Below are 25035 nucleotides of genomic sequence, written 5' to 3'. Positions count from 1 at the left end.
GTTCTTGCTGTGGTCATTTCTGTGCTTCATGGCAAAGAAAGTGAGGGGAGCATGTGCTTCCATTCACTCCCTGGGGGAGTTTCAATGACTATAATTAAATTTATTTCTATTTTTTTTATTAGCATACTATTCATGTACCATAAAATTTACGAGTTTAAAGTACACAATTCAGTGCTTTTTAGCATGTTTACAGGGTGCAACCATTACCACTCTGTAGTTCCAGAACATTTCATCACCCCCAGAAAGAACCCTGGTACTCATTAGCAGTCACTCCCCTTTCTCCTTTCTTCCCAGCCCCTGCCAGCCACTGATCTACTTTCTATCTTTATGGACTTGCCCCTTCTGGACATATCACATAAATGGAATCATACATTATGTGGACTTTTGTTTCTGGCTTCTTATAATTTAAATCTCAAGGAACAGTGGAGCTTCTGTATTGGTCAAGACTCCTTTGGTCACAAGTGGTAGAGACTACAACTCAAACTACCTTAGGCAGAATGGATGAATGAGGAATGGAATGTATTGGCTCTTGTAATTAAGAAGAACACAGCTCCAGCTGTATCCAGGGCTCCAAGTGTCCGCAGGACCCAGTCTTACTCTCTCCATCCCTCAGCTCTGTTTTCTTCAGTGTTGGCTCCATTACTAAATACGTTTTCCTCTGGCTGTTCTCTTCAGCAACCCTAGCAGAAATGGAGATTATCCCAGAACTGAGACTCAGGGGACCATGAAAGTCATGTGCCCATTTCTGTGCCTAGCATTGTGGCTAAATGAGATGGAATACTCTGGCCCAGGCCGGTGCCATGTTCATTCTATCCCTGAAGAAACACCATCCAGGGGAATCTGATATCCCTATGATCTAGGCCTGGATCACACGCCCCCCTCTTGAAGTCAAGAGTAGACTTAGCCCACCTGACCACATGAGTTGATAGAAGGGAAGGGGTCTCTTAGCAAAAAGAGGGAGAAATGGGTATTGGGTAGGCAAATCTACAGATGTCCACTAAAGTATCAGTGTTGAGAGGGTCATTAGGAATCATCTAGTCCAACCTCCTCAACTTACAGATGGGGAAACTGAGGTGTGTTTTCCCTAGCTCCCCTGAATCACTAGCAGAGTTGTGTGGCCCTTGGCCTGTCAAAGACCCCCTCCAAATCCACCCCCATTCCTAGGCTGGTGATCAGATAAGTCAGCAGCAAAGAAAAGGATTTTCTATTCCTTTGTTTTCCTACCCAAATTCCTCCTAACACGTCCTTTTTTCATGCTCTAGGTGACCTAGCCCCAAATTTATCATGTTTGCCAGGCTGTCTGGATGGGGGCCTTTGCGCTGGAATAAAATATCCATGTGATCTGCTTCTGCACATCGCAAGTGACTATGAAGTCTTTCTGGGGAACTTAATGGTCACAACCCTAAGGCATGTGTAGAGAAGGGTGTATGATAATGGGATTATTAAAATTGACTTGATTACAGTAATTTCTCTGACACTGGCCATAGCAACCTCTTTCTAGATATGTCTCCTGAGGCAAGGGAAACAAAAGCAAGAATAAACTATTGAGACAACATAAAAATAAAGAGCTTCTGCACAACAACTGAAACAACCAACAAAACTAAATGACAACCTACAGAATGGGAGAAGATATTTACAAATGACATATTTAATAAAGGGTTAGGATCCAAAATATATAAAAAACTTACACAACGCAACACCAGAAAAACAAACAATCCAGTTAAAAAAATGGGCAGAAGACCTGAACAGACATTTCTCCCAAGATGACATACAGGTGGCCAACAGACACACGAAAGGATGCTCAACATCACCAATCATCAGAGAAATGCAAATCAAAACCACAATGAGGTATCACCTCACACCTGTCAGAATGGCTAGAATAAAAAACACAAGAAACAACAAGTGTTGCTGAGGATGTGGAGAAAAAGGAACCATTGTGTACTGTTGGTGGGAATGCAAACTGGTGCAGCCACTGTGGAAGAGTATGGAGGTTCCTCAAAAAATTAAAAATAGAAAAAAAATTAAAAATAGCACTACCATATGATCCAGTAATTCCACTACTGGGTATTGACCCAAGGAAAATGAAAACACTAATTCAAAAAGACATATGCACCCCTGTGTTTATTGTAGCATTATTTAGAATAGCCAAATTATGGAAGCAGTGCAAGTATCCATCAATAGATAAATGGATACAGTATTTAATGGAATATCACTCAGCTATAAAAAAAGAATGACATCTTGCCATTTGCAACAACATGGATGGATCTAGAAGATACAATGCTAAGTGAAGTCAGTCAAAAACAAATACCATATAACTTCACTCATATGTGGAATTTAAGAAACAAATGAACAGAGTTAAAAACAAAAAAGTCAAGAGTAGACTTAGCCCACCTGACCACATGAGTTGATAGAAGGGAAGGGGTCTCTATAACTTCTAGTTATAAACATAAGTAAGTCATAGGGATGAAATGCTAAGTGAAGTCAGTCAAAAACTGACTTCATAAGTAAGTCATAGGGATGAAATGCTAAGTGAAGTCAGTCAAAAACTGACTTCATAAGTAAGTCATAGGGATGAAATGCTAAGTGAAGTCAGTCAAAAACAAATACCATATAACTTCACTCATATGTGGAATTTAAGAAACAAATGAACAGAGTTAAAAACAAAAAAGAAAAGAAAGAAAGGAAGAAACCAAAAAAACCAGACTCTTAACTATAGAGAACAAACTGGTGGTTACCAGAGGGGAGGTGAGCAGGAGGATGGATGAAAGAGGTGAAGGGGATTAAGAATACACTTATCCTGACGAGCACTGAATAATGTATAGAATTGTTTAGTCACTATATTGTATGCCTGAAACTAATATAACACTGTACATTAACTATACTGGAATTAAAATTTTTTAAAAGTGCCTTAATTCATAGATATCTTCTTTTGTTCTTTCTGAAGAGCCCCCACAATAACTCTGTTCTAGGCCACCAAGCTATAACAGAAAGGAAACAGTCCCCATAAAGATAATTAAGAGGTACAAACTTCTAGTTATAAACATAAGTAAGTCATAGGGATGAAAAGTACAGCATAGGGAATATAGTCAATAATATTGTAATAAAGTTGTACAGTGACAGAGGGTGACGACACTCATCATGGTTGCACATTTCATAAAGTATATAATTGTCAAATTACTATGTTGTGCACCTGAAACTTATATTATATGTCAAGTATACATTAATTAAAAAAAAAACAGTCCTCATCATGAAAAGCACACAGTCTAGGAAAACAGAGATGTAAAATTAGACGATTACAGTACCATGCTTCAGTGTTAACAGGAACATACAGTCAGGGTGACATACAGGAAGACGGATGATGGTGTGCAGAGGCACAGGCATACGAGAGGTATGCTATATTCAGGAAGCTACAAGAAAACTGGTGAGGCTGTAATTAGGGGACAGAGAGAGGAAGGGCCGATGAGATCAGAGGCTTGTTAAGTGAAACTTGCCGTTCACCAGCAGAGGAGGAGTAGATACAGCGCTGGGCTTCTCACTCAGTCTCTGCACTACCGACATTTGTTGAGGCGGGCTGTCCTATGCACTGTAGGATGTTTAGCATCCCTTGTTTCTACCCACTATATACCTGTAACAACCCCCCTGCCCCCAACTCATGATAATGAAAAATGTCTCCCAACATTGCCAGATGTCCCTGGGGCAAAATCATCTCAGTTAAGAACCACTGACTTGGGAGAAGATGGGTTTACTTCTGGGCATATTGAGTTTGAGGTAACTGTGAGACATTCTAGGGAAGATGTCAGATAAGCACTCGGGCTTGTGGATTTGGAGCCGAAAACAATGGTCTGGGCTGGTGACTCAGATTTAGGAACTGCAAGCATACAACTAACCTGTATAACAGGATGGCCTGACACATAAGCATGATATGCATTTGCACACTGTAACTTCTCAAACTCCTTCAGTGAAATGTTATTTCTTCTCTTTCTCATTGACTTTTATGTTAGACTACAGAGAGAGAGGGAGGGAGAGAGAGAGAGAGAAGCAAGGGGGATGGGGAGTTTGACAGCACTGGACTGAGCTAAACTAAGCATCTAGTTTAAGGGATGGAGGTCTGAGTTCAGTGAATATTTAACCTCATCCGGGCTTATAATCCTCTAATCACTGTCTCTAGACAAGGTGTTTATATTGCTCTAGCTTCTTCTCTCTCACTGTTTCATTCATATATTTTGAGCCAATTTTTGTGACAATTGCAGATATGGTGTTTACCCCTTAAATGAAGCAACAGGAGATGTTTGGGGAATGGTAGATGGGCCAATCGAGTCTAGAAGCTGGGTTACCTTAATAAAAATAAAATTCAGCTGTTGAAAAAAAATACAGCTCTGACAACCCATTCTGGCCTCAGAAAGGTTTATGGTTATTCATTATGATAACGTAAAGGAAAGATGCTTTGTCCCCTTCTTTATAATCCAGCAATTTTTGATGGAATTTTTAGGTGATTTTTTACAATCCATGTCCTTCAAATACAAATCCCTTTCTCTCATTACAAAATTGACATGAAGGCCAAGGGGGTGGTCATGGTGAGAGCTTCCAGTTCTACTGAACAAACAAACGTCCCCCTTCCTGTATTTTCTGAGCCAAATGCAGGCCCCCTCCAGTAGGACAGCATGGAAAATTCCAACTAGAAATGAAGCACTTATTACTAAATCCTTTAAAGCTAAGATCCAGCAACATTTCCACGGGCCTGTCTTTTCTCATTCTCCCAGAGAGGTATCTTTCCACTTCCATAACGTGATATTCTATCCTCCACACAGCAATGTTGGTTTCCAGCTCAAAATTCTTTGTACCAGAATGCATCACGAGGCTTTCTATATTACTTTTACCTCTGACAATGATGTACAAAACACTAACAGAAAGCATCCTTTTTGTTAACGGCAGCACTCCCCTGGTGGCTTCTACTTCTCCTATATCCTAGGAACCAGGATCTTATTAGGCAGATTCTGGGAAACATGTGGAGAGAGGATCCTGGCGTCTAAAATAATGAAGTATGATACAGGCAGGCTCAGACATAACAAACTTTTTCTGGGTGTCTTCTATATGCCAAATGCTTTTGTGCACATTTTTTGAAAGCAAACACAACCTCAGTTTATTCCAGACCAACAAAATGTGGTATTTGTAAACATAATCATCCCCTAGGGCAACATATTTATTCCATGACTGACAATCTTCCTGAATCAATCTATTGAGGAAGAATGAGCCAATTGTTCATCAGATGTAAACATCTGTATCCTCCTTAAGCTTATCCTCTCCATGGTGCCTCTTGAAGTAACCCAAACAGCTGTACATGGGAACCATGCTGAAGATGAATGGCTGTTTCTATATTATATACACAATCAATGGTAAATTCCACCTGATGTAAGTCCTGGCTATACAAATCCAGTAAAGCTTAGCTATTCAGTAGGGCTTCAATTTGGATGTGGGATTGCCATTCAAAAATGTCAGCAGCAATGCTGCCAATTTTTATTTTAGAACTTCCTTGTATTCAGACATGTGGTGATGGTGGCAGACAACAGTAAATAAAAGATATGCACATAATGAGTGTGAAAATGTAAAATTTCCTTTTACCATCACCTTTCTCCTACAAATGGCCTAGATTTTCCCCCCTTTTTGAAATTTCAGAAGCCACTTACTTTTAGAAAAATTATCAAGTAGGCCAGACTTTTTTCACTATCCTTCTTTTCTCTCTCTCTCTCTTTTTTTTTTAAGATTTTATTTATTTGACAGAGAGAGACACAGCGAGAGAGGGAACACAAGCAGGGGGAGTGGGAGAGGGAGAAGCAGGCTTCCCGCGGAGCAGGGAGCGTGATGTGGGGCTCGATCCCAGGACCCTGGGATCATGACCTGAGCTGAAAGTCAGATGCCTAATGACTGAGCCATCCAGGCGCCCCTTTTCTCTCCATTCTTACTTTACCCTCTTGCTTCAGCACTATGTTAGACTGCTAAGACTGCCATAACAAAATACCAGAGACTGGGGGGCTTAAACAACAGAAATTTATTTTCTTACAGCTCTGAAGGCTGGAAGTGCAAGATCAAGGTGTTGGAAGGTTTGGTTTTTCCTGAAGCCTCTCTCTTTGGCTTGCAGGTGGCTGTCTTCTTGCTGTATCCTCACATGACCTTTTCTCTGTGCATGTGCATCCCCGGTGACTCTTCCTCTTACAAGGACACCATCCATTTGTGTCCCTTATGACCCTTACAACATCATTTAACCTTCATCACCTCTTTAAAGGTCCTACCTCCAAATACAGTTATGTTGGGGCTTAAGGTTTCAACATATGAACTTGGGGGAGATACAATTCATATTAATATAAAAGGTACCCCATATTCTATTTCTTTCTTCACTCTCCCTACTTGCCACTCTATCTCGGTTCCCCAGGCAGGAGTATTATAGACCCGTGTCCATTACTTGTAAACATGTAAACATCTGTTAAGGGGTTAGGCACATTTAAGTTGGGCATGAAGCCTCAGGCCAATGGAGGAACTCAAGTCTCCACCAACAGACAAAGTCATAGAGCTAAGGACAGAACTGGAGTTGGGTGTCCCCAGGATTTGAGAATCAGAAGTACGCAGCACACTTGCGTGATGAGAGATTATAATTTTTAAGTCCAGAGCTGGAAAAGTAAAGGAAGTTTTTCCTTTCTCTGTCATCCATTTAACCCTTTCTATATACAAAAATATCAAAAAGATAATTGAAGAGAAACACCATTTTCTTATTTCCAGGTCTCCTTGAGTTTCTCACTGGTGGTCAGAGTACACAGGTATAGAGTATTTCTCAGAGTACAGTTTGGGCCTCTTTCTTAGGAGGGTATCTCTGAAACCCTAGAAACCATTCCTGGTGGTCTGACATTGGGCAGAGGGGGTGTTGCCTGAGTGTTTCCAGTGGACCGCAGCATCACTCCATTGCTGCAGGCTCACCCTGTGGACCCCAACATTCCATCAGAGGCTGGTGTCGACCAGTTGCCCAGGCTGTTGTAGCACCTGCTTCCTTCTGTTTATGGCATTAAGAACTTTCTTCCTGGGACCAAGCTGCATCTGTATACTCTGAAGGTCCTCATCAGAGCAAAGCAACAGAGCTTCTAGATCAATTTGCTCTCTCATGAAAATGGGAATGAATTCGCCCAGATGATGAGACTGCAAAAATACTTCCAGAGGAGTAGCATCAACCACATCTTCCTCCCACTCCACTTCATCCTCATCCCATGGCATCTCATCTTCATGGCTGTGGTCCTCTTCCTCTTTATCAGCCTCAGCTTCATCAGTGTCTGCTGCTCCTAGTCTCTGTAGCAATTCACTGCTCATTTTAAACCCTAACTCCCTCTTGCTGTCTGAGATGTCTTCGGAACTTGATATTTTGTTCCTTCTAAAAACAATATGTCCTAGACCTGGACGGTTGAGAATGGATTCATGTTGCACACATCCATCCTCCTCTTCTGAGCACTGGAGCTTATCTTGGAAGTCCCCTGAGAATGCGTCTTCTTTCTCTTCTCTGAATACTTCCATCACATTCCTCTGCCCACTTCTGCTCTCCTTTCCTACCTGCTCTGCTGTATCTTTGTTCTTCTTGAACTTTATCTTGAAGGTGTCTTTAATGCCCTTAGACAGTGACCCAAATGTACCAGAAGCAGAAGCATTTGAAAGGGATGACGTGGAGAAAGTGCCCTTGGAAGAAGAAAGAGTCCCAGATTCCTCCTTGCTATAGTTGCGAGCCATCTTATTTTGGTGCTTCTCCTGGACCTTCTCACATTCTTTGATCTGCCTCCTAGCATTCTTTTGAGCCTGCTCCTTCAGCCTGATAACTTTCTTGGGGTTCATGATATTCTGGGCAGTGGCAGCCTTATCCAGGAGAGCAACACACTCATTTTGCTCTCTGCTGGCAGCAGCATCCAGTGGAGACTGTAAGTTGTTGTCCAGGGCAAAGATGTTGGCACCAAAGTTGACCAGGAATGAAACACAGTGGGTATGACCATTGGAGGCTGCAGAATGCAGAGGAGTATTTCCCCAGATGTCGCATCTATCGGGGTCCCCTCTAGAAGAGAAAATATCAAAAATACATATAAAAAATATTTTTTCTTAGAACTGAGGTCCAAAAAAATAAAAATAAAACAAAAATGAACAAAATACATGTTAATCCTGCCTTAGCATTCTGAAAGTCACCTATGTCACATCTAGACATCACATGACCAGAAACAGAAAGAGCTCATCTCTACCTTTCATCTCCTTTCTAGAAGCAAGGAAAGCTTTCCAAAAACTCTCCCAAAAAAGCAACTTTCATGCCTTGTTGTCCACAATTGGGTCACATGCCTATAGGAAGAGAAATAGAGCTACCATTTTCAACTTAAGTCCATTAAAATCCACCCCACCCCCAACAGCTAGGGATAAGATTACCCAGTGGTGTGCTGGTAAATGTTTAACAACTGGTTTACCCAGGGAAAAAGATCAAAGCCCTGATCTATAACATGTGCCAATTTTTGGTTATAAATACACCCACCATGGCAAAATCCAAGCTACTAATGTGATATTACTGGACATGGAGTTTGGAAGAGATGTATAGTAGCACACCTTTATAAATTATTCCCACCATATATGTAGATATAATAGACATGCAAAATCTTAAGAGCATAGATTATGGAATGTACTCAAATAATTAGGAAGTGTTAAGTTTTGAGTATTTAAAAATATAGTTTGTTAAATTATAAGTTTAAATACCTTTATTTTTTAATAATGACTGTTTAACAGACTCTCAGACTTCTGAAAATTTAGCAATCATCTCTCATGAGCTGGTAAGAGCTGGTTCCCACTCTAACAGTGTTACCCCACCAGAGTCACAAGTAGGAAAATACATAATTGAACAAAACTGGGATCCCATCAGCAAAAAAGAAGAGTAGAATGGATGTTGGGTAGGTAGCAAACCATGTCTGCTATAACCATTATTCATAAAAAGGGTAGAACATCTCCATTGATTCCCCAACTTACTTCCCTGTAATTACAGTGTCCTATATGTGAATAGTTTTGCAACAGTTTGTGGTAGAATTGGGGGCACTGTTAGATGGCCAGAGGCCCCATGCCAGCATAGAAACAGGCACCTGGTCGATGCTCAGTCAACATTTCTGAGATGAATGATTGATTGCCTAATGGAATCTTGCCCCAGGCTACAACCGCCCCCCTCCTATGAGATGGTGAGTTACAAACAGGCACAAACAGAAAGTAAATTAAGTAGTAACTTATTGTAAATATGGCTCTGGCTTCAAGCCCAAGCCCCTGCTGAGAACTCTGGTAATACAGGTTCTAAATGGCATCTTCCCTCACCCTAGACTAGACCCCCAAATCTGGATCTCACTAAACTTCCCCCAGGCTGGCCCCATGGGAGGACAGGAAAGAGGGTCTGAGAAGGCCTCTTGACTTTCTTGGTGAGTAGGATCTGGAACAGGAGAGACGATCTGTGCCCTTGCAACTGCAGCATCAACGCTCTGTGACCCTTCCAGTATTCTGTGCTACTCAAAGTTTGGTCCCTGGATTAGTAGTAGTGGTGGCAGCTGCTAGTTTGCTACAAATGCGGGAGCTTGGACCCCAGCCCAGACTTCCTGCGTCAGAATCTGAAGTTTAACAAGATCCCAAGGTGATATGATATATAGGCTCACTGCAGATTGAGAAGAGTTGCCCAACTGGTGTCCTGCAATTTGATGAATCAGATTTGTAACTCCTCCGTGGGAACCCTGATCTCCTCCCACTCTTCAGTTATGAGCATCTACACATTCAGTGCCATCACCACCAAAAACTGTCACCATCTCCTTCTTAGAGAAAGACCAGGATAATTATCAGAGGGGTAAAATAGGGCTCTGAGTGCCTAGCTCATTTGTCTGGTGTTACACAGGCAGCACCCTTGGGATCAGGCCTCCCTCCAAGCCTAATGGTCTCCAACACAACACAGTCCAACCTTAACACACCTCGCTTTCTCTACTTACACCAGCTACGAGGTCTCAAGCTGAGCTTCTATAGCACTCAGTGTCCTCACCTGGATGAGAATGAGGATAATTTTCATGGAGTTGTTACATTAATAAATTAACATAAATCATTAGAAAAGTGCTTGGTACATGGTGAATCTTCAATAAACGTTATTATCATTTCCCTTGTCTCTACACTCATAATCCTTAACTTCATATATTTATTTTTTTCTCATACCCATCTAATAAAATCCCATAGCACTATAGTTGCTCCTGCAACTTTTTTTTTTTAATTTTTTATTGTTATGTTAATCACCATATATTACATCATTAGTTTTTGGTGCAGTGTTCCATGATTCATTGTTTGTTCATAACACCCAGTGCTCCATGCAGAACGTGCCCTCCTCAATACCCATCACCAGGCTAACCCATCCCCCTACCCCCCTCCCCTCTAGAACCCTCAGTTTGTTTTTCAGAGTCCATCATCTCTCATGGTTCGTCTCCCGCTCCTGCAACTTTTTAACACTTGAAATCTTACTTAATTTGTCCAACATTTATGCACCCATCTCCCTAATTAGATAATATGCCTCAGAGGGCCAAGCCTGTGTCTTTCTCTCCTTTGTATCATATCTCCTAGTAGAAGTCTCAGACTCAACCTAAAGAAACCAAGCAGGTAATGTAAGTAACTGAATGGAGCCAGGTTTCTTCTTTCGACAAAGTCATAGCTGAGTGCAAGCTCCAACAAGAAAGGACAGCTGTAGGTCAGCAGCAGCTGCCTGCCACCTCAAATAAAAGCAGACACAATATAGCCAGAGCTTCCATTTTCCAAACAGAGCCAGAAATCCAGAATTTCATGTGGGATTTTTTGATTTTTAAATGTTGGCTCCAGTTTCAAAGAAAAATATAGTGAAGTCCAAATAAAACATATTTGTGGACGAGATCCAGCCCATAAACTGTCAGTTGGCGACTTCCTTCTGAGTGGAGAACAGCAAGAACAGATGCACATATGGGTGATGTTAAACACGGCATATCTGGGGAACCAGGAGTACCTTTCAGCGTGACCAGAGTGCATGGAGATGGGGCAAGAGAAATCCGGGCAAAGAGGAAGGTAAGAAAATGAAATTTAACCTAAGGAAAGCAAATATTAAATAAGATAGTTCTGTTGGGCAGCCGCTTCCAAGAGGTCTGGTCAGTACTCCTGATTTAATTGTTTTGGATCCAAGGAAATCTCTTTCAGCCTAAGCACAGTTGTGTACCTTAGGGGGGCATAGTGCCTCACCCCCAAAGATGTAGTTTTACTTTTTATTTATTTTAACCAAGCACCATATTCAAAAGACTCCTTAAGTATGCTAGACATCAAAGAAGGATTGTAAAAACATCCAAGATGGTAGTATAAAACCTAAACAAAAACATACTGGTTAAATTTGCCTGAAATTATTGTTGGATTGGGTAACTTAAAAAAGAAATTACTGAGAGGAGTGAGCTATGGTGGGGATGTTAAGGGTATTAAGAACTTTAGGTTAAATCTACATGCTTTGGGACATATAAAGTAGTGGAATTTTCCTTTCTCAAGAGAACTTAAATGATCCTTTCAAGATGGGAGGAAGAACATGAAGAAAACCTTGAGATGACCCCCAAAATGGGTCTCATTTTAAGAAAATTTCAAATGCAAAATTCCAAATTTATAGATGAAACTGTTGGTAAGATGATTCAGGAGTTTCCCTCATACTTTTAAGCTATTTCCACTTGCAAAAATTCTACTTAAAGGCAACTTTCCAAGTTCGTGTATAACTTAAATCAAAATATTTTCTGACAAGTTTCATGAGGACCTTCTAAATTCAATCTTTGTCTTTCAATCCTTGGTGTCTTTCATACTTCTTGATAGAACCATTACACATACCTGCCCAGGTATTCATGAACTGGTCCCCCCTCATTTGATGATCTGAGTCCTATATTGATGCTGTGTGGTTTGCCTGGGCTAAATTCAGTCTAGCATTGATTTCTTTTCCATTTTATCCCCCCAAAGGTGAAACTCACTGAAGAGATTTTAAAATAATCCATATTTTGTCCTTGCTTTTTGGTAGGTCAGTGCATTTGGGCAATAATTTTTAAAGCTGGATTGGTATTGTCACTAAATAGGCAATTTGCTTATATTAACTTACTCTGAGCATCGGGTTCATTTCAATTTTTTCTTTTGGAGTTAATTTGATTTTTTTTTCGTGAAGCTGTTCTCAGGAAAAAAAAATCAGTCTTTCAAAACTGTTTTTCTACATAAAGAATATTTGGACTTAATAATCAAAGAAATGTAAATGAAAACAATGTACTATGATTTTCTTGCCCATCAGCTAGGCAAGGATTAAAAAGAATAGTACTACTCAGTTTTGACAAGAGTATGGGAAAATGAACAATGATGGAGGAATTGTAAAGTGGTTCAAATTTCCTGGCACAATGTATGCCAAAAGATTCTAAAACATAGCAGCCTCTTGAGTCAATAATTCTGCCTTTAAGAATTTATCCTAAGGAACTATTAGAGCTTTGTACAAAGATGAATAAGCAAGGATGTTCATTTCAACTTATTTATAAGTTAAAAGACAGGATTCAAATTTAAATGTCATAAACAAGCAACTGATTAGATAAATTATGATGAAACCATAAAACAGAATACCATGTAGTCATTAAAAAACAGTGGCACAGGGGGCTGAGCAAGATGGTGGAGGAGTAGGAGACCTGGATTTCGTCTGGTCTCAGGAATTCAGCTGAATAGGGACCAAACCATACTGAACACCTACGAACTCAACAGGAGATCCAAGAGGAGAGTAGCAACAACTCTCTGAACAGAGAAGCGACCACTTTCTGGAAGGTAGGACGTGCGGAGAAGTGAATCTGAAGCGATATTCGGGAGGATAGACGGCGGAGGAGGGGCCTCCGCCGGCCGCTTCTGGCAAGTGAAAGAGCTGCAGAGCACAAAATTGGAACTTTTAGAAGCCGGGTCCGCGGAGGGACGTCGCTCCAGTGGCGAAGCGGGGGGTGGAACCCTCACGGGACGGTGTGGTCTCAGGACCCTCTGGGTCACAGAAAGACCGGGGGTGCCTGAGTGCAGCAGAGCTCCCAGGTATTGGAGCGGGGAAGCCGGCTGCAGAGATGGAGCCGAGGCGCGGGCTCTCAGCTCGGGGTTGTCATAAACTGTGATCCGTGGCCCAGTCGGGCCACTGCTCCTCCAGCAGGGACCCAACAAGCGGCAGATCCAGGGAGACTCCCCTTCCTCCCCCGGGAGGAGCGGCGCGGGAGCGCACCACAGGGAACTGCTGGGTTTGGAGACTCCACACGGGTCTGGTGCCAGAGATAGAAACGATTGGTCACAGGCCAGGTGAGCACGGAGTGCGGCTGGAGACCGGGGACACGGGAGTGACTGGCTGCTTTTCTCTGGGGGCGCACTGAGGAGTGGAGCCCCGAGTTCTTGCCTCCTCTGGGGCAGAGATTAGGAAGCCACCATTTTCACTGCCGTCCTCCAAAGCCGAAGGGAAAGCTTGCAGGGAACAAAAGCTCCTGAGAGCAAACCCAAGCAGCTTGCTTAGCAGGGACCCACAAGGGCCGGGCAATTCCGCCTCCGGCAAAGACATTTGGGAACCATGGCAACAGGCCCCTCCCCCAGAAGATCAGCACGAAGGGCCAACAAGCCAAGACCAAGTTTACCGATCAAGGAGAACGGGAGAACTCCAGCGCTAGGGGAATACTGCACATAGAATTCATGGCTTTCTTTTACCATGATTCATTAGTTTTTCAAAGTTTATTTTTTAACTGTTTTTTTAATTTCTCTTTTTCCCTTTTTCAACCAACATCTTATCAATCCCTTTTTTTTAAAAAAAACATTTTTTATTTTTCATTTTTGGAGTCATATTTTATCCCTTCATAGTAGTTACCCTTATTTTTGGCATATATATATAAGTTGTTCTCTCTTTAAAATTTTGAGATACAGTTTCTTCTAACAGATCAAAATATACCCTAAATCACTAGTGTATGGCTTTGTTCTAGTCTCCTACCTGATCACATTCTCTCCCTTTTTTTTTTTAAATCTTCTTCTTTCTTTTTTCAAACAACTTCTTATTGTATCAATTCCTTTTACAAAATCTTTCATAATTTTCATCTTTACAGTCATCTTCCATCCCTTCATTGTATCAACGCTTATTTTGTACATATATAAGTCTTTCTTCCTTTAAAATTTTAGGAGGCACTTTTTTCTAACAGACCAAAATACGTCCAAAATCTAGTGTGTGGCACTGATCTATGCACTAGCCTGATCATATTTGATCATATTCGTTTTTTTTTGTATTGATCTGTTTTTGTTTTTAATCTTTTTCTTTTTGCTTTTTTTTTCTTTCTTTCTTTTCTCTTTCTTTTTTCTTTCTTTCCCTTTCTTTTCCCCTGGTTTCAGGTCTTTTCTGATTTGTATAGAGTATATTTGCTGGGGACATTGTTAACCTGATGGCATTTTGTTCTCTCATTCACCTATTCTCCTCTAGACAAAATGACAAGATGAAAAAAATCACCTTAGCAAAAAGAACAAGAGATAGTACTGTGAGCCAGGGACCTACTCAATACCGACATTAGTACGATGTTGGACCTAGAGTTCAGAATCATGACTTTAAAGATACTAGCTGGGCTTGGAAAAAGCCTGGAAGTTATTAGAGAAACCCTTTCTGGAGAAATAAAAGAACTAAAATCTAACCAAGTCGAAACCAAAAAGGCTATTGATGAGGTGCAATCAAAAATGGGGGCACTAACTGCTAGGATAAATGAGGCAGAAGAGAGAATCAGCGATATAGAAGACCAAATGATGGAAAATAAAGAGGCTGAGAAAAAGAGAGAGAAACAACTACAGGATCACAAGGGCAGAATTCGAGAGATAAGCGATACGATAAGACAAAACAACATTAGAATAATTGGGATCCCAGAAGAAGAAGAAAGAGAGAGAGGGGCAGAAGGTATATTGGAGCAAATAATAGCAGAGAACTTCCCTAATGTGGGGAAGGAAACAGGCATCAAAATCCAGGAGGCACAGAGAACCCCTCTCAAAATCAATAAAAATAGGTCAACACCCCAACATCTAATAGTAAAACTTACGAGTCTCAGAGACAAAGAGAAAACCCTGAAAGCAGCTCGGGAGAAGAGATATGTAACCTACAACGGTAGAAACATTAGATTGGCAACAGACCTATCCACAGAGACCTGGCAGGCCAGAAAGGACTGGCATGATATCTTCAGAGCACTAAAGGAGAAAAATATGCAGCCAAGAATACTATATCCAGCTAGGCTCTCATTGAAAATTGAAGGAGAGATAAAAAGCTTCCAGGACAAACAAAAACTAAAGGAATTTGCAAACACGAAACCAGCCCTCCAAGAAATATTGAAAGGGGTCCTCTAAGCAAAGAGAGAGCCTAAAAGCAGCATAGATCAGAAAGGAACACAGACAATATACAGTAATAGTCACCTTACAGGCAATACAATGGCACTAAATTCATACCTTTCAATAGTTACCCTGAATGTAAATGGGCTCAATGCCCCAATCAAAAGACACAGGCTATCAGATTGGATTAAAAAACAAGACCCATCAATATGCTGTCTGCAAGAGACTCATTTTAGACCCAAAGACACCCCCAGATTGAAAGTGAGGGGGTGGAAAACCATTTACATGCTAATGGACACCAAAAGAAAGCTGGGGTGGCAAGCCTTATATCAGACAAATTAGATTTTAAAACAAAGACTGTAATAAGAGATGAAGAAGGACACTATATCCTACTTAAAGGCTCTATCCAACAAGAAGATCTAACAATTGTACATATCTATGCCCCAAACATGGGAGCAGCCAATTATATAAGGCAATTAATAATAAAAGCGAAGAAACACATTGACAGCAATACAGTAATAGTGGGGGACTTTAACACCCCCCTGACTGAAATGGACAGATCATCTAAGCAAAAGATCAACAAGGAAATAAAGACTTTAAATGACACACTGGACCAAATGGACTTCACAGACATATTCAGAACATTCCATCCCAAAGCAACAGAATACACATTCTTCTCTAGTGCCCATGGAACATTCTCCAGAACTGATCACATCCTAGGTCACAAATCAGGTCTCAACCGGTACCAAAAGATTGGGATTATTCCCTGCATATTTTCAGACCACAATGCTTTGAAACTAGAACTCAATCACAAGAGGAAAGTTGGAAAGAACTCAAAAACATGGAGGCTAAAGAGCATCCTACTAAAGAATGAATGGGTCAACCAGGAAATTAAAGAATTAAAAAAATTCATGGAAACGAATGAAAATGAAAACACAACTGTTCAAAATCTTTGGGATACAGCAAAGGCAGTCCTGAGAGGAAAGTATATAGCAATACAAGCCTTTCTCAAGAAACAAGAAAGGTCTCAAATACACAACCTAACCCTACACCTAAAGGAGCTGGAGAAAGAACAGCAAAGAAAGCCTAAACCCAGCAGGAGAAGAGAAATCATAAAGATCAGAGCAGAAATCAATGAAATAGAAACCCAAAGAACAGTAGAACAGATCAACGAAACTAGGAGCTGGTTCTTTGAAAGAATTAACAAGATTGATAAACCCCTGGCCAGACTTATCAAAAAGAAAAGAGAAATGACCCAAATCAACAAAATCATGGATGAAAGAGGAGAGATCACAACCAACACCAAAGAAATACAAACAATGATAAGAACATATTATGAGCAACTCTACGCCAGCAAATTAGATAACCTGGAAGAAATGGGTGCATTCCTAGAGATGTATCAACTACCAAAATTGAACCAGGAAGAAATAGAAAACCTGAACAGACCTATAACCACTAAGGAAATTGAAGCAGTCATCAAAAACCTCCCAAGAAACAAAAGCCCAGGGCCAGATGGCTTCCCAGGGGAATTCTATCAGACATTTAAAGAAGAATTAATACCTATTCTCCTGAAACCGTTCCAAAAAATAGAAATGGAAGGAAAACTTCCAAACTCATTGTATGAGGCCACCATTACCTTGATCCCAAAACCAGACAAAGACCCCATCAAAAAGGAGAACTACAGACCAATATCTTTGATGAACATGGATGCAAAAATTCTCACCAAAATACTAGCCAATAGGATCCAACAGTACATTAAAAGGATTATTCACCATGACCAAGTGGGATTTATCCCTGGGCTGCAAGGCTGGTTCAACATCCTCAAATCAATCAACGGGATACAATACATTAACAAAAGAAAGAACAAGAATCATATGATCCTCTCAATAGATGCAGAAAAAGCATTTGACAAAGTACAGCATCCTTTTTTGATCAAAACTCTTCAGAGTATAGGGATAGAGGGTACATACCTCAATATCATAAAAGCCATCTATGAAAAACCTACAGCAAATATCATTCTCAATGGGGAAAAGCTGAGAGCTTTTCCCCTAAGGTCAGGAACGCAGCAAGGATGTCCACTCTCACCACTGCTATTCAACATAGTATTAGAAGTCCTAGCCACAGCAATCAGACAACAAAAAGAAATCAAAGGCATCCAAATCGGCAAAGAGGAAGTCAAACTCTCACTCTTTGCAGATGATATGATACTGTATGTGGAAAACCCAAAAGACTCCACCCCAAAACGGCTAGAACTCATACAGGAATTCAGTCAAGTAGCAGGCTATAAAATCAATGCACAGAAATCAGTGGCATTCCTATACACCAACAACAAGACAGAAGAGAGACAAATCAAGGAGTCGATCCCATTTACAATTGCACCCAAAAGCATAAGATACCGAGGAATAAATTTAACCAAAGAGGCAAAGGATCTGTACTCAGAAAACTATAAAATACTCATGAAAGAAATTGAAGAAGACACAAAGAAATGGAAAAACGTGCCATGCTCATGGATTGGAAGAACAAACATTGTGAAGATGTCAATGCTACCTAGAGCAATCTACACATTCAATACAATCCCCATCAAAATACCATCCACTTTTTTCAAAGAAATGGAACAAATAATCCTAAAATTTGTATGAAACCAGAAGAGACCCCGAATAGCCAGAGGAATATTGAAAAAGAAAAGCAAAGCTGGCGTCATCACAACTCCGAACTTCCAGCTCTATTACAAAGCTGTCATCATCAAGACAGTATGGTACTGGCACAAAAACAGACACATAGATCAATGGAACAGAAGCGAGAGCCCAGAAATGGACCCTCAACTCTATGGTCAACTCATCTTTGACAAAGCAGGAAAGAATGTCCAATGGAAAAAAGACAGTCTCTTCAACAAACAGTGTTGGGAAAATTGGACAGCCACATGCAGAAGAATGAAACTGGACCATTTCCTTATACCACACACAAAAATAGACTCCAAATGGTTGAAAGACCTAAACGTGAGACAGGAGTCCATCAAAATCCTAAAGGAGAACACAGGCAGCAACCTCTTCGACCTCAGCAGCAGCAACTTCTTCCTAGAAACATCGCCAAAAGCAAGGGAAGCCAGGGCAAAAATGAACTATTGGGATTTCATCAAGATAAAAAGCTTTTGCACAGCAAAAGAAACAGTCCACAAAACCAAAAGACAACCAACAGAATGGGAGAAAATATTTGCAAATGACATATCAGATAAAGGGCTAGTATCCAAAATGTATAAAGAACTTATCAAACTCAACACCCAAAGAACAAATAATCCAATCAAGAAATGGGCAGAAGACATGAACAGACATTTTTCCAAAGAAGACATCCAAATGGCCAACAGACACATGAAAAAGTGCTCAACATCGCTCGGCATCAGGGAAATCCAAATCAAAACCTCCATGAGATACTACCTCACACCAGTCAGAATGGCTAAAATTAACAAGTCAGGAAAGGACAGATGCTGGCGGGGATGTGGAGAAAGGGGAACCCTCCTACATTGTTGGTGGGAATGCAAGCTGGTGCAACTACTCTGGAAAACAGTATGCAGGTTCCCCAAATAGTTGAAAATAGAGCTACCATACGATCTAGCAATTGCACTACTGGGTATTTACCACAAAGATACAAATGTAGGGATCCGAAGGGGTACGTGCACCCCGATGTTTATAGGAGCAATGTCCACAATAGCCAAACGGCGGGAAGAGCCAAGATGTCCATCAACAGATGAATGGATAAAGAAGAGGTGGTATATATACACAATGGAATATTATGCAGCCATCAAAAGGAATGAGATCTTGCCATTTGCAACGACGTGGTTGGAACTGGAGGGTGTTATGCTGAGTGAAATAAGTCAATCAGAGAAAGACATGTATCACATGACCTCACTGATATGAGGAATTCTTAATCTCAGGAAACAAACTGAGGGTTGCTGAGTGGTGGGGGGTGGGAGAGATGGGGTGGCTGGGTGATAGACATTGGGGAGGGTATGTGCTATGGTGAGCACTGTGAATTGTGCAAGACTGTTGAATCACAGATCTGTACTTCTGAAACAAATAATGCAAGATATGTTAAGAAAAAAGAAAAAGAAGAAGATAGCAGGAGGGGAAGCATGAAGGGGAGTAAGTCGGAGGGGGAGACGAACCATGAGAGACGATGTACTCTGAAAAACAAACTGAGGGTTCTAGAGGGGAGGGGTGTGGGGGGATGGGTTAGCCTGGTGATGGGTATTAAGGAGGGCACGTTCTGCATGGAGCACTGGGTGTTATGCACAAACAATGAATCATGGAACACTACATCAAGAACTAATGATGTAATGTATGGTGATTAACATAATAAAAAAATAAAAAAAAAAACAGTGGCACAGATTTCTCCTTTAAGGTTACAAATGAAAAAAAAAAGTGCAAACCGTCCGTAATCTGTTGTTAAATAATTGGAAGCAGGTTTCAGAATAGTTTGTATAATATGATTGCCTTTTATAAGGGGGAAAAATATTCTTGTGTGTACATGTTCTCAAAGGAAAAAATCTGGAAGGATTTATGCCCAAATGTTAATGACTGTGAAAATTGGTTTGATTTTTACTTTATTAAATATGGCTTTCTAATATGATGCAAAAATTTGCAATAATTGTGTGTCCTTTAAGAATCAGGGAGGAAGGCGTGCCTGGGTGGCTCAGTCAGTTAAGCATCTACCTTTGGCTCAGGTCATTATCCTGGGGTCCTGGGATCGAGCCCCACATCAGGCTCCCTGCTCAGCAGAACATACCTATCACCCCCTCTGCTTGTGCTCTCTCTCTCTTTCCCTGTCAAATAAATAAATAAATAAATAAAATCTAAAAAAGAATCAGGGAAGAAGATAACTTGCTTCCATTAGAAAATGAAACAAAACAAAAAATTCATGTACACTTTATAGGCAAAATGAAATTTTGTTAATTGGGGCCATCTTCCAAGTATAAGATAATATATGTAGTTATTGCTTTTCATCTTTAAATTTTAAAAAGAGAGATTATTCTTTTTAATTTTTACCAAAGCCAGATATTGGATATTAATGGTTACCACGTGATCCACTGTTAATGATCAATGACTGATTAACTTCTAAATTCAATTTTTAATGTTTCCCTTTCTAACCTCCTTAAATCTAATTGACAAATTGATCTCACACAGTTCCTAAGCTATGGTCAATATGGGAACCTAAGAAAACCTGTACAAGACATTTTTTTTCAGCCTATGTGCACCAGGGCAACTTAACACAACAGAACAAAGGGGCCTTACCTTCCTCTTCCTCCACCCACCACAACATCCAGTCAACTGTAATTGATTCTGCATCCAAACTGCCGCTCAAATCCATCCCTGTCTCCCCATCCCACTGCCACTGCCCTCGTCCAATTTGTCTCTCATGTCAACCATTAAAACAGCCCCTGAACATTTTCTGTGACTACTATACAGCTGCCTGAGCAAGTTTTGTAAACACAAATCTGCCAGGTTGGCTACCCTGCGTAAACCTGACAATGGCTTCCCCTGGCTTTAGGACAAAGTTCAACTCCCCAGCAGCGTTTACAAGGCTCTTGTGATCTGGTTTCTCCCCTTATAACTTGGCCTCTCCCCATTAAAGCCACATCCAGCCATGTTCAGCTTCAGTGCCTTGAATACACAGTGCTCCCATTTGGGGGAAGCATTCTTCCTTCCATCTTCTGGCCAGCTTCTTCTCACCTTTCAAGTCCCAGCTTCAAGGCTCTGGAAAGCCTACCCTCATTGTCTGGATTGGATAGCTGCCTGTGTTATTTATTTGGTGCTGTCTCTTTCCCCCTTTGTAACATACATGACTTACTTAATTTCCATCTTCCTCTCTTAAATCTGATCACCATAAGGAGAGGAATGGTGTCTCTCTCGTTGATCACAGCATCTCCAGTCGCCAGTAAAATGGCTGGCACATTGCAGATATATATAAATAAATATGTACGAAATTGAAATTAATTCACTTAGCTCCTTTATTAACATTTTCTTTTTTTCCTTTCTTTACTCCTGTTGGGTTATAGTTGCCAACACTGCCTAGCCCCTCTGGTAACAAGCAGAAGAAAAGAGCTAGCTAATTCCTGCATTAGAATTGGGGGGGGGGGCAGTGGGCATGTGTATATATCTAATAGTAGAGAGATAATAAAGTTCAGACAGGCTGAGGTTCCCTTTTATAGTTTTAAAGTCAACTACTTCATCTAAGAATCATGGGCTTGCATTAGGATTGAATATTAATAAAAGGCTGTGGGATTATAATGGCACAGACAAAAAATAAAATAAAATAAAAACACATCATTTGTTCCAATCAAGATTGATATCTTAAAGTTAAGTAGAGGGCACCTGGGTGGCTCAGTTGTTAAGCGTTTGCCTTCGGCTCAGGTCATGATCCCAGAGTCCTGGGATCAAGCCCCGCATTGGGCTTTCTGCTCAGTGGGAAGCCTGCTTCTCCCTCTCCCACTCCCCCTGCTTGTGTTCCCTCTCTCGCTGTGCCTCTCTCTGTCAAATAAATAAAATAAAATCTAAAAAAAAAAAGTCAAGTAGAATAGTGATTCATTTTTAAAGAGTCAACCATTTACATTTCATGGAAAAGATTTTTAAAAGCACAGAATTAAAATATATCTCCCACCTCCAAGGCAGATAATAAAACCTTAAAGTTCAGAACCTTTCCATGTGTGGCTCATAAGGGATGAGCCATCCCCATGGTGCCAGTTCTTAGTGTGAAAAGAGCACCTCTAGGCAGTTTTCTCTCTTTCTCTAAAAAGACAATTATTTAGACAGTCTATAAAGGACAGAGTTTTCACTGACTTCCCTGTCTCTTGCTGCTGTCTGCAAAATCCTATCAGAAGCACCGTCTCCAATCAAAACTAGCAGGTTGAACTTACCCTCGGCTGCAGATGATTTCTAGGGCTTCCAGATTCCCATGGTAGGCTGCCAGGAGTGTGGGAGTCATGCCATCTTCATCAGCAAGATTCAGATCTCTCTTGGTAGCCTCTTTCAAAAGTTCCAGGTAGCTATCACTAGCAGCTTGGTGGTAGCGAGTAGACATTTTTTCTGCTCACCAAAGTCTGGCCAGGTATCACTCTCCAGGCAGAGCAGGTTGTCAGTGCAGCAGCCTTCCTACAAAGCTGGTTAATCAGTGACAAGAAAGAGTGTCACCCCAGGACAAAGCTCATTCCAGCCTCCCTCCATGGAAGTCAGCCAGAAAGGTTCATGGCACTGAACTTGGACCTTTCGTTTCTGGCATGGCCATGACATTGAGTATTAAGGACTGCTGTGTTCATCTTGAGTGTTGTAAGGCACATTTAATTTCTTTATATCCGTTAGCAATGTAATACTGGTCATCTAGGCACAGAATGTACTAGTCTAGTTCACGGGGGAGGTCTATTGTTTAAAACTGTTTTATTGAGGTATAATTTTTATACTATGAAATTCACCCATTTTAAGTGTTTAATTCAATGATTGTTAGCAAATTTACAGAGTGGTGCAAGTATCATCATAATCCAATTTTAGAACATATCTATCACTCTCAAAATATCCCTCACACTCATTTGTAGTCGATCCCCAGTCCCGTTCCCAACCCCAAGAAATCATTAATCTGTGTCCTATCTCTATAGATTTGCTTTATATGGGCATTTCATATAAATGGAATCATAAAATATATAGTCTTTGTGTCTAGGGTTTTTTTTTAGCTTCACATAATTTTTTGAGATTCATTCATTTTTTAGTATGTAACAATACTTCCTTTTTATTGCTGAATAATATTCCATTATACCAATATACCAAATTTTCATTATTCATCCAGTAGCTGATGGACATTTAGATTGCTTCCTCTTTTTGGTTTTATGAATAATGCTGCTATGAGCATTCACACAAGTATGTGTAGACATATATTTTTATGTCTCATTTTATGTCTCATGTTTATACCAAAGAGTGGAATGGCTGGGTCATATGGCAATTTATATTTAACTTTTTCAGAAATTGCCAAACTGTTTTTCAGTGTGACCATACTGTTTTACATTCCCACCAGCAATGGATGGTGAGGATTCTTCCATATCCTTGCAGCTTCTATTGTCTTTTTGTTTATGGCTATCCTTAGTGGGTGTGAAGTGGTATCATTCTGGTTTTAATTTACATTTCCTAATGAATAATGATGTTGAGCACATCTTCATGTGTTTACTAGCCATTCTTACATCTTATATTTAAATTCTTTGCCCATTTTTCTCTTTGGGATATTACCTTATTAATGAGTTATAAAAGTTCTTTATAGATTTTGGACAAAAATCCTTTATTAGATTTATTTTGAACTGAATGAAAATGAGAACACAACATCTCAAAATTTATAGGATACAGTTAAAACAGAGCTTGGGGAAGAAATGAGCAGTTTTTATACCTGATTCAGAAAAGGAGAAATAAATCAATAATTTAAGCTTCCACCCTAAGGAAAGGAGGAAACAATAGAAAAATTAGTGTAAATAAAGAGCACAATATGAGACCAAAAACATGGTCCAAATCTATCTGTAATAAAAATAAATGTAAGTGGATCAAATTCATCAGTCAGAAGACCCAGACATATCTTATTTACAGTAGACACAGCTAAAATATAAAATTGCAGAAAAATTGAAAGCAAAAAATGGAAAAGTTTTATCAAGAAAATGCTGACAGGGGCACCTGGGTAGCTCAGCTGGTTAAGTGTCCAACTCTTGATTTCCTCTCAGGTCATGATTTCAGGATGGTGAGATCGAGCCCTGCTTTGGGTTCTGCACCTGTCAGGGAGTCTGCTTGAAATTCTCTCTTTCCCTCTCCCTCTGCCCCTATCCCCCACACGCATGCATGTGCACTCTCTCTCTTGTTCTCAATAAATAAATACAATCTTTTTAAAAAAGGAAAATGCTGACAAAAATGGTATAGCTATATTTACATCAGACAAAATATAGTTTAAGCCAAAAAAATTGCTAGGGATAAAGATAGATAATATGTAATGATAAAAGGAACAATTCATCAAGAAAATATGATAGTCCTAAACTTGTATGTACATAATAACATAGCCCCCAAATAGAAAAAACAAAAATTAATAGAATTGGAAGAGAAAGAACAAATCCACAATCACAGTAGGAGGTTTTAATACACTCTCTAAATGTTATATATCAATCAGACTAAAGATCAGTAAAAATACAAAAGATCTGAACACAATGAAAAAGCTTGACTTAACAATCCTATGCAGAACTCTATACTCAATAGAAAATACATGTTCTTTTCAAGCACACAGAAAATATTTATAAAAACTGCCCACCTAATAGAACAAGTGCAGGCCTCAATAAATATCAGATGATAGGTTTCAACGTAGACTCTGTCCTCTGAAGACACAACAACAAAATTAGAACCCATCAACCTACATAGCCGATGAACTATTTATATATTCTCTTGTGGTATATATTTTACATAGTTTTTACCATCCAATACATACCATTTTGCATTGTCTTTTCCTCTCTTTAATCCACCATAAGTTATTTCCCATATTGTTACAAAATCTTTTTTAAAAAGATTTTATTTATTTGGGGCGCCTGGGTGGCTCAGTTGTTAAGCATCTGCCTTCGACTCAGGTCGTGGTCCCAGG

The 25035-nt window shown here is 40.2% G+C and overlaps 2 protein-coding genes across 5 annotated transcripts in view; one reads left to right on the top strand and one right to left on the bottom strand.

Moving 5' to 3' along the window:
• Positions 1 to 6030: 6030 nt before the first annotated feature.
• Positions 6031 to 24784, bottom strand: ANKS4B (ankyrin repeat and sterile alpha motif domain containing 4B). Its single transcript, XM_027612161.2, has 4 exons — positions 24712 to 24784; positions 23812 to 23856; positions 22304 to 22546; positions 6031 to 8077 (listed from the first exon to the last, which is right to left on the bottom strand). Exons 3-4 carry the CDS (start codon positions 22465 to 22467, stop codon positions 6988 to 6990), a joined length of 1254 nt encoding a protein of 417 aa, XP_027467962.1. The 5' UTR covers positions 22468 to 22546; positions 23812 to 23856; positions 24712 to 24784; the 3' UTR covers positions 6031 to 6987.
• The window catches only part of ZP2 (zona pellucida glycoprotein 2), a 35225-nt gene continuing 21162 nt past the window's right edge, over positions 10973 to 25035 (top strand). For 2 of the 4 annotated variants that reach the window (XM_027612148.1, XM_027612146.1), the window contains exon 1: positions 10973 to 11100. In XM_027612148.1, the coding sequence (XP_027467949.1) occupies positions 11063 to 11100 (38 nt within the window). In that variant the 5' untranslated portion in view covers positions 10973 to 11062. The remainder of the gene's footprint in view (positions 11101 to 25035) is intronic. The other 2 variants (XM_027612147.1, XM_027612145.1) reach the window with 1 other exon arrangement.

Source organism: Zalophus californianus, chromosome 10 (assembly GCF_009762305.2).
Source record: "Zalophus californianus isolate mZalCal1 chromosome 10, mZalCal1.pri.v2, whole genome shotgun sequence".
In the NCBI taxonomy this organism is placed as follows: domain Eukaryota; kingdom Metazoa; phylum Chordata; class Mammalia; order Carnivora; family Otariidae; genus Zalophus; species Zalophus californianus.
Note: the sequence above shows the minus strand (reverse complement) of the source record. Positions and strands in the feature narration are given on the sequence as shown.